Source organism: Pristiophorus japonicus, chromosome 15 (assembly GCF_044704955.1).
Source record: "Pristiophorus japonicus isolate sPriJap1 chromosome 15, sPriJap1.hap1, whole genome shotgun sequence".
NCBI lineage: Eukaryota > Metazoa > Chordata > Chondrichthyes > Pristiophoridae > Pristiophorus > Pristiophorus japonicus.
Genome location: NC_091991.1, coordinates 177,982,574 through 177,998,378, shown reverse-complemented (window position 1 = coordinate 177,998,378; position 15,805 = coordinate 177,982,574). Strand labels below are relative to the sequence as shown.

Sequence of the window (15,805 nt, the reverse complement as noted above, 5' to 3'; positions counted from 1 at the left end):
CTATCCCGGGCCGAAAGGCCCCCCTGCCCCCGGTGCTGTGTCTTCTCTCCTTCCAAAAACTTGCTCAGCTCCGCTAAAATAATGGCATCTTCTCTCTGCCGATTTTGTCTTCTCTGCGCCGATTTTCTTAAGTTCAAGTAAGGTTTTTCAGAACAGTGTCCCGCACCATCTTTGAAAAAATCCTAGCTGGCCAAACTCGCTGAAATGGCGCTGCCAGCAGCCGGCACCCCCAGGTCATCAAAAAATCGGGAACTAAAAAAAATCTCCCATAAGCAGTTTACGATGGCGCAGAAGCTTTGGCGAAACTTGCAGATTTTAGATTGCTCCAAAAATATGGCGCAGAATGGTGGCGAAAATTTAGCCCAAATTCTCAATTTTAGATTGCTTCTAACTCATGAAAATGTTTTAATATCTACACGTTTTCCAGTGTGACAACTTGGTGTTGTCTGCTGTACAATCTGCATGCATCCTTGTTGCTTATTCATAGTTTAAGCCATCTTTTCACACTGTTAGAATATTTGACATGAGGTTGCTGTTTTATTGAAGGGTGGCTGTTTAAGTGCATTGGTACACTCTAGGATCTGAATCCAGTCCACGCTAAAAATCATAGAAATTCAAGCACAGAATGAAGCCATTTGGCCCATCGCTTGTACAGGTGCTTACCCTTGAGTATAGCTATTAACTCTAATTCCATTGCCTTACCTTTTGCTAGCATCATTTACATTCATCCTTTATAAATGCTTATCCAATTGCGATGAATGTCTTCTGTACCGTCAGCTGTTTGGGTCCCACAAAAATGGAGTCCGAGGCAGTCTTGACCTCTGAGCCCATAGTGCAGGAATGCCCCATAATTCAGTACAGATAGTCACTAAATTGACAGACTAACTCAGAAGCCATAGGGTGACTAGTGTGAGAAATGAAAAAAAATTCATACAGGTGGCTTGGAGTTACGCGTTTTAGGGGCAAGTCCAACTGGGTTTGACCCGACCCGGGACTGCTTGATATGATACCAAGAGATGGTTTTTTTTGAAAAGAAAAGAGAACCCCACCTGTTTTCAATTCCCTGTTGCTGATCTTCATTCAGCAAAATTCTTTTTAAAGAAGCCTTTGTTTCATTGTGCATCAAATGACAAAGAACTGGTTAACGTGTCCTGTTCTCTTTAAACAAGGAACTGAACCGTACATGCCGAGCGATGCAGCAACGGGTTGTAGAACTTCTCTCCAACGTAACCAATGAAGAGATCACGGAGGAACTTTTGCACGTTAACGATGATCTTAATAATGTCTTCCTTCGGTATGAGAGGTGAGTGATTAGCTGCCAGTTTTGTGCTAGTGATTTTCCCCATTTGCGACAGGTTGAGCATGAAACTAAAATATGTGTTGCACTTCACCACTGTAGTTCCTAAATGTCACTGGCTAGTTCTGCCATGCATACCGCGTGTGATGGTTTGTAGTCGCAACCATTAGAACTGCCAACTCTCATCATGTAAGACAGGATTACAAGAGGAGCTGCAAGTATGGAACTATTTCCTCTGGAGCTGAGAAGGACAAAAGGAGATTTGAGGATTTTTAAAATACTTATTAACGGATTTTTGTATGGTGAATAGGAAAAGACTATTTCCTCTGGTTGGTGTGTCGGTCTTCCCTTCAGCAGTCCCCCGGAGTTGAGGATGACTTGCTTCCACTTTAAAAGTGACTGATGAGACCAATGCAGGATCTACATAGGTTGGGCAGATGGTGGTTGGAGGGACGGGTGGGTGGGGTGCTTGATTTGTCATACACTCCTTCCGCTGTTTGTATTTGGCTTTCGCGTGCTCCCAGAGAAGAGACTCTGAAGTGTTTGGCACCTTCTTGAATGCTTCTCCCCCACTTTGAGCGGTCTTGGGGGTCAGTGTTGAGGGGTTGGCAATGTAAAATGGTGACTAAAAGAATGAGGAGGGGTTGGCAGAAATTTCTTGACACAGCGAGTTGTTGGAGCACAAAATGCTTTGCCACAGGGAGTAGTTGAGGCAGAGACCATTGCATCATTTAAGGGAAGGTGGATAAATATTTGAAGTAGAGGAAAATACAGGGCCATTGGGAGACAGCAGAGCAGTAGGATTAGTTTTTCATTGCTCCAGCAAAGAACGAGCTCAGATGCAATGAGTTAATTGCCCTCCTACTGTGCTGTAACTGTTTGCTTTTCTAACACTCTCCCACTCAGTATTAATATTTAGCCCTCTGTCCCTTGTGTGGACTCGTCCATGGCAAACGAGCCAAAGACGGGCAGAGGAAACGTTAGAAGGACACCCTCAAAGCCTCCCTGATAAAGTGCGACATCCCCACTGACACCTGGGAGTCCCTGGCCATAGACCGCCCTAAGTGGAAGAAGTGCATCCCGGGAGGGCGCTGAGTTCCTCTAGTATCGTTGCTGAGAGCATGCAGAAATCAAGCGCAGGCAGCGGAAGGAGCGTGCAGCAAACCAGGCTCCCCACCCACCCTTTCCCTCAATGACTATCTGTCCCACCTGTGACAGAGACTGTGGTTCTCGTATTGGACTGTACAGCCACCTAAGAACTCATGCTAAGAGTGGAAGCAAGTCTTGCTCAATTCCGAGGGACTGCCTATGATGATGATGATGATGATGATGAAGTTCAAATGCAGAATTAGTTCGCACCAGAGCAAATTGTTTGTTGTGATAAATTTCTTGTTTTGATCTATTCAGAAACCAGCATTTGCACTGTCTTTGTGATATTTTTAATGCAAAATACAGTACAGGGTAGTTAAAAAAGAAAGATAAACTTGCATTTATATCGTGCTTTTCACAACCATTGGACATTTCAAAGCACTTTACAGCCAATGAAGTGCTTTTGGAGTGTAGTCACTGTGGTAATGTGGGAAACGTGGCAGCCAATTTGTGCACAGCAAGCTCCCACAAACAGCAATGTGATTATAACACGGTGTCAGCCATCGATGGGTAGCACACTTGCCTCCAAGTCAGAGGGTTGTAGGTTCAAGTCCCACTCCAGGGGCTTCAACACACAAATCTAGGCTGACACTCCCAGCGCAGTACTGAGGGAGCACTGCGCTATCGGAGTTGCTGTCTTTCGGATGAGACGTTAAATCGAGGGCCCCGTCTGCTTTCTAGATGGACGTAAAAGATCCCAGGACAGGGGAGTTATCCCCGGTGTCCTGCCCAATATTTATCCCTCAATCAACATAACAAAAATAGATTATCTGATTGAGGGATTTAAAAAAAAAACAGTTGGGCAACAAATCATGCTATCTGCAGTAAGTGTAAACATTTACAAGGTTTGGTGAGGAATTTTGCACTCTGTCAATTTTTTCCTAATTATGTGCTGAACTTCAAAATGCAGAAATGTGAAGTTCATGTTGGCACCCTATTATAATGTCATCACACTTCTCTGCTTCCAACTGCCAGGTTCAAATTGTGAGTGATCCCGTCTTGTCTCTAGCTGAATCTTTTATATATGCCGCCAAAGAAGCCATGCTTGTCAACATCTGCATAGATATTTTTGAAAATCAATGTGTGTGACTGTGGCACAATGACAGTGTATGGGTGTACCAACTAGCTGTGCCACCTTGTGCTGGGGAGGAATTTCTTAGAGGAGGTTTCCATTAAGTTGAGGCCAGAGCTTTCCTCCCAAGGTGCAGGGTTGGGGTGGGGGAAGGAAGAGTGGTAAGCAAGATGCCTGGTACAAGAGTTACTGAGTTCCAGTCTATAAATGATGAATCAAGACCGGCAGAAGCCTGCAATGGGCTTTGTGCTTACTCTTTTTTAGGGAATGTAACAAAATGTTGGGGGGTGGATGAGGAGAGGCGGAGAGATATGTCGGGAGAAAAGCAACATTGATATTATAGCCCGAGTGAAAGACTTTCATTTCTGCCACACCTTTCATCGCCACCGGATGTCCCAAAGCACTTTACAGCCAATGAAGTACTTTTGGAAGTGTAGTCACTGTTGTCATGTATAAAACATGGCAGCCATTTTGCGCACAGCAAGTTCCCACAGACAGCAATGTGATGATGACCAAATAATCTGTTTAGTGATGTTGATTTAAGGGATAAATATCAGCCAGGACATCATGGAGAACTCCCCTGCTCTTCTTCGAAATAGTGCCGTGGTGTCTTTTATGTCCACCTGAGAGGACAGACGGGGCTTCAGTTTAATGTCTCATCCGAAAGACGGCACCTCCGACAGTGCAGCACTTCCTCAGTACTGCACTGGAGTGTCAACCTCGATTTTTGTGTTCAAGTCTCTGGAGTGGGACTTGAACCCACAATCTTCTGACTCAAAGATGAGAGTACGAGCCACTGAGCCACAGCTGACACTAGTGGTTCAGATTCGTATCTAGTTTTGGTGTTTTATAACACACCAATGTGAGAAATGCCACAGCGAACTGAAACTCTACACTAACTAACTAAGCACAAGGATGCTGGGTTCTCGATTTCAGGTGCACATCCATGGGGACATGCTGGAACCCAAGGAACTAACAGCGGATAGGAAGCCAAATTACTTTTTGTGATTTTCCATATCTTCTGTGCAGATTGGAACGATGCAGATCAGGACGTGGAATTCAGGACACAGAAGATGGTGTAAGTGATGACTACATAATTTTTTTTTAAAGCTGGTTTAAATGCAGTCATCTGCTGAAACAGGGTTGTTGGAGTTGGCATTAGGCTGTGAACTGCCTATTGCAACCCAGTGTAATTTCTTCTGAATATGTCTGTGTTTCCAGCAACCACAGGGAATTAATTTTGTCCTTATTAACTATCTCCAACTGCACCCTATTACACTACCTGTTATACATGATCAATATTAAAGGTTTAATGCCTCTGTAAATTTCTCTGAAGATTTCTGGACTTTGACCAAAATAAGTGACAAGTGAAAGTCAAGTTAAATGCAGATGCCAATTGTAATCAGAAAAATCTGCAGGAGCTTTCAACAGGTGTAAGCGTTTAAGATGTCACGCATTCTATTTATTCCCCTCTCATTTCATCAGGTATTGAATGAGATCACAGACACGGATAATCTAATAGACTTGGGCCCAGGGTCTCCAGCAGTTGTGAGCCCGATGGCTGGAAATATGACCGCTCCCACTCTGTCCTCACAGCTCGCCGGACTTGGTAAGGAGGCTGTTTCATTGTCTTTTAATTCGGATTATCTAACCTGGCCAAAATTGGCCTGAATTCCCTGATTCCTGTTTAGAATCCCAGTAAATAAAGCATTAGAATATGATCACTGTGGTCATATGCAAAGAATTGCTGCGAAGAGTTGTTTGTCTGTCAACTAATAACTGAAGGATTGGTGACTAACCCCAACGCGAGTTTATCATCATCTGACTACGCCAGTTCCCTTGGAACCTTTTCCAAAGCGTTGGGTGATTGGCATGTTTATCAGATTTCAGCAGACAAGGTTGTTAGCTTGTGCAAAATCAAGGTCATCTGTGTTTCATTACTGTCTGCAGCATAAAAAAAGGGTTCTGAACATTTTTTTTTTTAAAAAGACCCAAACTGATTGGTGGTATTATCTCAATGTACTGCAGGAGGTCTGTAGAGAAAATGTCTTGTGCCAAAAAGCCTACACTGACTTGCTCAATCGTTTACTCTGTCTCTGTCTATTGATAGCGATCAGGACCGGATCCCTGTCTGATTTCCCCTCTCTATCCCAGGGATATTGTCCAATTATTGCACCCCTATAGGGACCCCAGCAGAGATCAGCTAACTCAGCCGAGACTGAAGATTAAATCTGGAGCCGCCTTGTTAAGCTTATTAGTACTTTGTCAGACGGTGTTTTTACTCCAGGCTATTAGTGAGCATTGTGAAGCAATTTCCTCTAGTCCCTCTGTGAAGTAACATTGTAAACAAATGCTTGGTATTACTAGTGAACAGATTAGGATAAGGTTTCTGACATCGGAATTAATTGCCATGTTATCAAAGAAAGAACTCGCATTTATACAGTGTTTTCCACAACTCGGACGTCCCAAATCACTTTACAGCTGACGAGGTCCTTTTTGAACTGTAGCCACTGTTGTAACATAGGAACACAGCAGCCAATTTCCACACAGCAAGATCCCACAAACAGCAGTGAGATAATGAAAAGATAATCTGTATTAATGATGTTGGTTCAGGGCTAAATATTATTGGCCAGGAAACAGAGGAGAACTTCTCTGCTCTTCAAAATAGTACCATAGGATCATTTATGTCCACCTGAGAGGGCAGACTGGGTAACCCATGACTTCTGACTCGGAGGGAAGGGTGCTACCAACTGAGCCATGGCCAGGTCCCAGAGGGAATAGTCTCTCATTTGTTTACAAGCTCACTACAAGAAGCAATTGGAGGAAATGCTCCTCACTGATGTATTTTTTAAACCTGAATTTCTTCCTGTTTGAGGGGCCCTAAAAGCAAGATTGAATAAAGTTTGTTTAATTAGCTCTACCCTGATACTGATGTAACTGCCACTGGAATATTTTTTTCTTTAGACCTCGGTACAGATAGTGTTAGTGGCACCCTGAGCTCATTGCCCAACTGCAATCCGGACGCTCGCGATTCGGCTAACTTTGATATGTTTGCACAGAGCAGAAGCAGTTCCCTGGCTGATCAGCGCAAAAAGTAAGTCTCTTGCTGCAGTGTACCTGAGCATTTTATAGTCTGAACATAAATGGGTGCCATGCTTACACATAGTTAGTGCTGTAACTTCCCATCGGGTGCCTATCCATTGTGAATGTTTGAAATGTATATTTCTTACTTGTAGTGTAACTTATGAAGACCCACAGTCGATTGGAGGATTGGCAACTGCCCTTGATGTTCGACAAAATAATGCAGCAGTGGTAAGAGTTTTCACTTTTTTAACTGAATTGAAATAAACAGTTCTTTCCGTGTAAATGTTTTAGTTTTGCTCATAGTGGTAAACTGTTTTGGTGTATCAACTGAACTCAAGTGATGTGAGCCATCCATCCAATAGTTTACTAGTAGCGCCAAATGCAAATGAAAACTGTCGTTGAGGAATTGGATTTAAAAGACCTTTTGTACCTTCAGAATAGACCTTGCATGTTGTGTGCTACTACAACTGGCTGTAATTTGCTTTCAGTTTAACCAATCGTCCCAAAGATGCCACTAGATGTTGCTTTATTCATATTCTGCTCAAGGATGAAGCTCAGCTTTAATCCTTATTGAGTACTAAATTAAACATGGCACTTTAATAAGATGTCTTCTCCCTTTGTACAGTACTACTCTTGGGGCATGGGGCAGATGAACAGTTTTAAGGCCACTGACTATTTTGTCCGAATAAATCAGCACAGGGTGAATGTCCCTTTCCTATACTCTTGGGCTGTGTGGCGAAGCACGGAGGCCTTCCCTCGACACACTGCCCAGTGTTACGGATGGGATTGTTGCATATTTTGGAAAATGAAGTATGTAAACTCACCCTTTCGTGGCACAGCACATAAATCTCCAAATGTCAAACTGCTAGATAGTTCGTAATTTTTGAAACACACGTGATTTCTGTAATGTAACACCTGCAAAATTAGGAAGTATATCTCATGGCTAAATATAATACAGCTGGAGCAAATGCGCAGCAGTGGGCTTTATGCTGTAGATTAGAGCGGGAGGCTACAAGTTTGAGTTGGTAATTCCCTTACTTTGACTCTTGTCAGATGGAAGTTCAGAGCACAGGCCAGATGCTTGCGCACAGCAAGGGAGGAAAAAAATGCCTCAGTTGATCCCCACCTCCCAGTTTCAAAATGATGGCAGCAGCAATTACTGCTTACATTTATGTAGCATCTTCCACATAATTAAACATCCTAAGGCACTTTACATGTGAATAGTACACACCGAGTAAATCATCCTCTACTCCGAGGGACTGCCTCAGAGGAAGAGACACACCGAGCAGGAAGTAGAAGAGAAGTTAAGGGAGAGACTGAAGGTATAATCGGAAGTATTCAGTTTTGAGTGTAGGGAGAGAAGATGAAGAGACGTGGGAAGATAGCAGGGGCAAGCAGCCAAAGCTGTGCCACTGGTGGTGGAGCAGATGAAGAGGAGAACGCTCAGTAGAATGGCGGGGGTGAGCTGCAACATAAGGCTGGAGAACATTGCAGAGGTAGGGTATAGGGAGGTTACACGACTGCTTGGCTGTTGGATAGTACGGGACATCTAATAGGAGAAGGTTGATGTGAAACAAAAATCTTATCTCTGCAGTATTCTGACCCCGGGCCTCCTGTATTAATTGATGTATAGGCTGCACTTTCTAAAGCCAATTGTCAATCCAGCTTGTATGCAAGCTATTATTTTGCCACCTTGCACCCGCAATGTGGGCAGGATTAAGTTTGGAGTGTGATTTACATGCTGGGTTGGCTTACTTGTTATGTCGGTCAATACTACTCCCATCAACCTTTAAAGGGTTAATGATGGCTTGTTCTGGGTTTCAAATTAGACTTGGGTACAATACTTTTGAGAACTTTACCTCCAAACCTACTTTTCTCTTCTCTAACTTTATCTATGCATTAAGTTTGCTATAGTGGACTTTGACATTCGGTGAAAATAAGAATTGTGTAATTTTGTACAATTTGACAGGATTTAATTAGCTCTATAGCTGCTTTATTACTTTAATCGATGTGTGAAACTCCAGTCATCTGAATGGACAGATGTGGATTTGAATATGAAAACTGGTTACTGCAAAATCAGTTTCTAGTTGTGTTAGCACTTGCCATCACAGATCATCTACTCTTTGGGGGGGGGGGGTTGGTGCTGGGGTTGGTGCTGGTGTTGACTCTTGGACAGTATTCTGTCCACATAGCAGCTTTTAATTAAAAAATTTTTTAATGTGCACTGGCTCTGTTACATCACAAGAAAATGATCACCTCACATGAATGAATCCCGTGTTAGTCTTTCCATCCTGATGGAATGTTCATTCTGGAATTGTTTACATCGTTCTTACAATTACTCAGGGATCCTAAAACTATATTACAAGCAAAAGTGCAACTTGTTTCTGGATAATTACCGATGTCCTTCTTACGGATTGGTAAACAGTTTTTTTTTGAGAGGATCCCCATTGCGCTTGAAGTGCTATTAATTGTTCTTTTTCTGTCTGTGTTTCGCTAACTGACCTTGCTATTGTGTTTGTGGCTGTCTACTTTACCCCCAGTTCACCAGCTGTTGTTTAGTTGAGTTTGACTTTAACCCAATATAATAATTTATTGCTTGGGCAACCAAAGTTGTTATCTGTTAGAATTATCACATCAGGTATTGAGATTTGTCTCTGTAGAGGTTATGTACTGCAAGGGCTCCATTTTTTCATTTTACATTTTACATTTTTTATATTCAGAAATTGAGACGGATTATTTTACCAAATGGTTAAAGTGAAATGTTCAGACATGAAAGAGGAAATCACTGTGGGTGTGTGTGGTGTGGGTGAAATGACCACAGTCCTCCCTTGAACAACGAATAATAATGTTTGAAATACATCAGATCCATTTAATCAAACTGTTCAAGGACTGTGTTGCATTTGTGTGCCAAAATGCATTTCATTTTAAGAATAATGGATAGATTTTTGGAGGGAGTAATGGAAGAGAACAGCAAAATCTAGGGCTGATACAGTGCTTACATAAGCCATTTGAACCATGAGATTGTATTAATGTGTTCATTCCCTCTCCACTTTTATCAATTAGAGTGAATAGTTTTGATGCTCCAAAGTGTGCTTTATTATGTAATGCTGTTTAATATATATAATAGTTTATTCAGAAAATCTGACATTGATTTTCCTGGTTGCAAGGACTTTTTGAGCTCTTTTCTTTCCCTCATACTTTCTCCCCTTACCCCATCTCTCCTAAACACAGCAACATGTGCTGGGGTAGTGGCAGCTCTCTGATACCTCACCCAAATAATCAATTCTCTGCGAATGAGAAGTGAATCCTGGCAGATTACTTGATTTGTGGAGAGGAGGGCAACACTATACTGTCCTCCCAGCAGAGGTCACGAGCTAGTGATCAGACGTAGCAACTGTGGCTAACTTGCTCCTCCCCATCCCCGCAAGCCCAGGAACACTGAGCACTTGGGCTCATTGTAGTGTTCATACCATTTTGCCACCCGAGTTAGTAACACATCAGAGACCAAGAGAGAATTTGCTTGGTCTGTGTAGATCACGTTGTGATGCACTTAGTCAGGGATGTGAATCTTAGCAATGTCGAATGTGCTAAAGTGAAACTTTGAATCATCTGTGAGTAAACTGGCAATGTGAACACTGTTTGGTACAGAAATGCTGCTGTAGACCTCGAGGGTTAATGGGAGCACAGAACTGTGTTCAAGTACAATTTTTAATATCCTAGACCACGCCAGCTGCTATGTTGAGGGTATGTAAGCATGACTTGGTAATGTGCTCCTAGGCACATGAAGTTGCACTCTGAGTTCTGACCCTGGCACAGTTCTATTAGAATACACACGTGCAAACTTTTCAATCAATCTTTCACTGAGAATTGCTTAGATTTTTTTTTCTCAATAATGATTGAGGACCAGCCTTCACTTTCAAAAGGAAACCTTCACCACAACAGTTTGCAATAAAAATTTGTATAGGGGGCATGAATGTATTTGGAATCAAACATATACACACTGAAGCCCACTCATTGGTTAAATGCACATACCAGTTAAATCTGCACTTTTGGAGTCCTTGATTCTTCTGCTATTAACCAATGTTGAAATATTTGGTTAAGTGCACATTGGTTGAAAGCACATCCTGTTCAAGCGCACAGATTTGCACCGCTCCTGATGGATGTTCAGAAACTTGTGTGTGTGCATTTGTGTCTCAATTCATTGTTCTGCTTGACTACATAATCTGCTTATTACGTCAAACAGTTTTCACACTAAATCTCAGTAAACTCATCGTTTTGCCAGTGGGAGTGCTAGATAAATGATGGCTAGACAATGTTACTAAGGCGAATAAGAGATTCTTTATTTTTGACCTTGTATTAACCTCAAACCAGCAAATGACCTTATTTTGTAATCCATACATGACCATCCATTATTTTTATTGCTTTGGAGTTGAAGGTCATTACTTTTGTGCAAGCATTTAAGGTTTATTTCAAAAAAAAGCTTAGCAGTGGTGCAGCAAGGGTGTGCTAAAGATATTCTGCGGTAATCTTGTGTGGATTTCTCTTTAATTTGTCTTCTCCTCCTTTCTTGGCTTTGTCCTGATTTTTGTTACTGCTGGGCCTGTGGGAATGTTCTGTAACTGATGCAGCTGGACATTAGAGCTGGCAATCCAGACATCGAGCCTATAGACAAGTGGCTCATGACACAAGGAATGGTGAGCTTTTCACCACATTGATCTGCTGTACCCTGCTAAACAACCTCCCTCCCCGAACCACATCCTTACTGATCCAGCACTGCACAGTAAAAGACCAAGCTTCAGCATCAGACAGAGGTGTGTTTCTTTGCAGTGTAACATACATAGATGTAAACCTACTTTCTGCCAGGGTACCATTTGTTGAATAAGAGCTGTTTGTATTGAAGATTGCACTGTGCTAGAGAGGTACAGTACATAAATTGTATGGCTTTTGTATTTGTACCAATGAATACTGACTCTTCCAATAGGAAAGACAGCTTGTTTTGGTCTTGGATATCACTCACGATAGCCTTGCAGCAAACAGTGATACACGAGATGTTACAGTACCAAATGGGAGTTTATTTTTCCTGTGTTTGCTCCTATTTTAGGATTCAGTTTTTCTCTCCTTGAGTGTTCTTGAAGGACCTTGCAGTGGAAGACTTCTTGCAGTTTGTCACCAAGTGTCTGCATCAAGCATTCCCAGGATAAGGGTAGCCAACTGCCAAGTCACCTCTTTACCTTTCCCCAACAATGTGTCTTTGCACGACCTACTTGAATGTTTGCACTTCCCGCACCAGCAGTCCTTGTGGTCTCCGGGGCTGAGATTAGTGCCTGAATTAAAAAGAAAGACTTGCATTTATCTAGTCTTTCAAGTCCTCCAAGCATCCCAAAACACTTTACAGCCAATGAAGTACTTTGGAAGTGTAGTCGCTGTTGTAATGTAGGAAATGCAGAAGCCAATTTGCGCACAGCAAGCTCTCACAAACAGCAACGTGATAATGACCAGATAATCTGTTTTCTTTGTGATGTTGTTTGAGGGATAAATATTGGGCAGGACACTGGGGGATAACTCCCCTGCTCTTCTTCAAAATAGTGCCATGGGATCTTTTAAGTCCACTTGAGAGAGTAGCCAGGGGCCTTGGTTTAACGTCTCTTCTGAACCCACAACCTTCTGATTCAGAGGTGAGAGTGCTACCAACTGAGCCACAGCTGACACATTACTGGGAGCCTTGTGCTGTCCACCCATGCTCACTAAGGACTACCCAAACTCTTTTCAGGTAAAAGAAAGACTTGCATTTATATAGCGCCTTTCATGGCCACCGGATGTCTCAAAGCGCTTTACAGCCAATTAAGTACTTTTGGAGTGTAGTCACTGTTCCCACAGACAGCAATGTGATGATGACCAGATAATCTGTTACATGATGTTGATTGAGGGATAAATATCGGCCAGGACACCAGGGGGAATTCTCCTGCTCCTTCGAAATAGTGCCATGGGATCTTTTACGTCCACCTGAGGAGGCAGACAGGGCCTTGGTTTAACATCTCATCCGAAAGACGGCACCTTCGACAGTGCAGCAGTGTAGCACTTGCATGTCCGATTAAACTTATGTGCTTAAGTTCCTGGAGTAGGACTTGAACCCACAACCTTTTGACTCCGAGGCAAGTGCTACCCATTGAGCCACAGCTGACACATGTAGAGCCATAAGGACCAACAAACAGAAGCTCTTATCCTAGTGCATAGATATTTTGGGAAACTAATAAAAGCCAACTGTAGGGTGCAGATGAGCCAACAGAAAATGCAGAAACCAATGTGAGGGGTAGAAGAGAATGTTCTTTGCCAGACATTGTGTTGGGCATCCTGCTCTCCACATTCTTTTTGTGCAGTGATTGCAGTCATCGTATTCTGATTTATGATATGAATCAATTGGTCTTTTACTATCCAGTTTGGAATGTAATTTAACAAGATTCCTTTTAACATAGTATTTATTAACTGCGTTAAACTTACTAATTGTCTAGGTCCTAGTAGCAAATAAATAAAATAACATGTTTTACATTATTTCAAATAATAATTAACAATACATTTCTCTTATTTGGGGGAAGATGTTATTTCCTGTTGTATTTGATTGCAGCCTATTTTATTTTCTACTCCCCTGTATTAAATTCTATATTATATGATTATGGCCCAGGTTCCTTTTATCTTCCCCGCTCCCATCGTTAATCAGCCCTCAGCTTCTCTAGCTCTCACCTCTTTCTGCTTTCTATTCAGTGATAATGCTGTGTTCTTCACAATTCAACAGTGTAATTTAAATTGGACTTTTTTCTTTCCTTCCCAAAAGATCAATCTTCTTAATCATCTGCGTAGACGGAATCTGGGCCAGTTCTCTCTCTCTCTAGCACAAACTTTGCATTTCCTTCATACAGAAGTTGTTGCAATGAACCTGATGTCACACCTAAATCTGATTCCCAATTGCTAGTGTAACCGTAGCTGCTTCTGCATTCCAAATCTGTCCCACTGTTGGTTTTATGCTGGGAAAAATTTGGAGGCAGAGCATTGTGAACTCTGGATGGATTTGTTGCCGAATCCACTTCACAAAATTGGAATAATGGTATAGAAAATGGATATTTGTGTATAGGCAGAGCCTTGAGATGTGTAGGAGTACTTGGGAGGTGCCCTTCTATGAGCCAGTGTAAATGGATCAGGTTCACTGGAGTGCACAACGAGCCTCGCTTAAGGTGACAACATGCCAATTGCCTAGTAGTAGGTAAACACAGCACTGTGTACCCTACACCATATAGACCAGAAGGTCCCAAGTTTGATTTCTGCTCTCTGCAGTAGCTCGTCTCAGTTTAAGTTCACAAATAAAGAAGGACCACTTGGTTGAGGCACTGGGGGCTTCCAGTGCAACAGTCATCGTCTTTAAAAAAGGAGAAAATTAAAGGGGCAGGAAGGAGATGTTGTATAAATAAGTTAATTACAATAAATCCTTACAAACCTGGGACATGTAAAGTGCCCAAAATATTGTGCATTGTAGTGCTCTAATTACAAACCCAAGCTTTTAATTAAATTAATGTTACTTGGGTTTAAATATATTTGAAAGTCCGACTTAACCAATCAAATTTTTGGGGCCTTTTTAATCTAAAAGGGTGGTGGCTCCACAGTCATAATAAGTTGTCCCAAGTGCTATAGATTGGACTATTTTGTGAAAGTGATAAAGAATTAAATTAATTCTTTTAAGAGTGAATGCATTCAGAATGTGTTTTTGTTTCTTTGTTTTTAATTGCAGAATGCACAACATTTCATTGGCCTCGAGCTGCAAAGATCACTTCCCAGTTACCGTTTGCTCATTACTGAGTTTAATTTGTGTATACGTGGGTGCTGTTCTGCACCAGTGTGCCGAGTGCAGGGATGAAGGTTTGTCTCCCCATTCCACTGGTTTCCCAATCTCCAACAGTGCTGCACAGGGCGATGCTGAGCGCAGGCCAGGTATCTCTCCACAAACAGAACGGAGGGAGAATGGGGCAGGGTGATTATACCAGTTGCCCTTGTGCATCTCCAGTCATCTAGCCAAGAACGGTGGTGATCTGGGCTAAAACTGTTCTTTGTCGCGGAGGTACACAGCTGGTGTGTGAACCTGAATGGAAAGGGGGAGAGGATGGGGAGGAAAAGATTCCATGACACTTGCTAGTTTGATACCCTCACCCAAAAAAAAGTGTTTGACAAGTGGAATATGCATCTGAATGCTTTGCCATTCAAAAGAAAAGTTAATAGGTGGCTAATTTGATGTAACAGCTGTCTTTAAAAATTGCCGTCCCAGGAAGGTGTGAATCTGAGTTATAAACTGATGTGATATCTAAATATGGGACAAAAATGGTAACTCTTTGTGATGACTTAACAATTTCTGCTTCAAAAACTCTCTGGCCTTTTGAATCATCTATCTGGTGCTGTCTCTTGTTCCTCTTATGCCAGGTGAATTCTGTAGCCAACCTGCAATAGCATATTGCTGTTTTCCCAGATATAAATGCTTTACTGCTCATGGTTCCTTTTGTTTTGGTTCCCTCTAGCTAAAGCTACCAATTGAATGCTGGTGAAAATATACCCTTTTGTAGGCTGTGACTTTTCAATAGTGTTTACAAATCTACTCAATGCGGGTGAAATTGGGCTTCGTCGGTAGCATGAAATGCATCCTTAGTGAATCGGCAGCCCATTTTACACCGTAATGAAGTAGATGGAAAAGACAATTGAACGCAGTGTTAAACGGACTATGAATGCGTTTTGTCTTGCTACCCAACACCAGTTTCACCACCAAAATCTTAATTCGTTGATTTGAGAAGCACTGATTTGTCTGCAAAAATAAATTGCTGTGAGCTTTTATTTTTTTTTCATAATAACTGAAAAATTGCAATAAGGTAATTCTGTCCTCCAGGGCAGGATTGGATCAGAAATTTGTCTGGCATACATGGTCCCTTTATTGACATTGTGTGCAGCTATGCAAAAGGGGATACCATAATTTCACATCATCAGTGATGAATTGTATCTTGGTGCTGCTGTGAAGCAGGTTTAAATATTGGTGCATGAGAAATCGAGAATGAAGATGGGTGATGGCCATTTAATCCCTGCTTTTCTCAAATGATGAACATTGAGATGAAAGAACTGTCGTAATTCAAGTCTTGAAATGGCACAGTGCAAACGTCAGTGCATTTCAAATGGGT

The 15,805-nt window shown here is 42.0% G+C and overlaps 1 protein-coding gene across 7 annotated transcripts in view; it reads left to right on the top strand.

Annotated features, from left to right (window-relative positions):
* tom1l2 (target of myb1 like 2 membrane trafficking protein) overlaps positions 1–15,805 on the top strand; it is a 59,365-nt gene that overhangs the window by 28,260 nt on the left and 15,300 nt on the right. For 4 of the 7 annotated variants that reach the window (XM_070901352.1, XM_070901351.1, XM_070901356.1 and 1 more), the window contains exons 8-13: positions 1,170–1,303; positions 4,548–4,596; positions 5,004–5,127; positions 6,483–6,612; positions 6,755–6,830; positions 11,231–11,296. In XM_070901352.1, coding sequence (XP_070757453.1) covers positions 1,170–1,303; positions 4,548–4,596; positions 5,004–5,127; positions 6,483–6,612; positions 6,755–6,830; positions 11,231–11,296 — 579 coding nt within the window. The remainder of the gene's footprint in view (positions 1–1,169; positions 1,304–4,547; positions 4,597–5,003; positions 5,128–6,482; positions 6,613–6,754; positions 6,831–11,230; positions 11,297–15,805) is intronic. The other 3 variants (XM_070901355.1, XM_070901353.1, XM_070901357.1) reach the window with 1 other exon arrangement.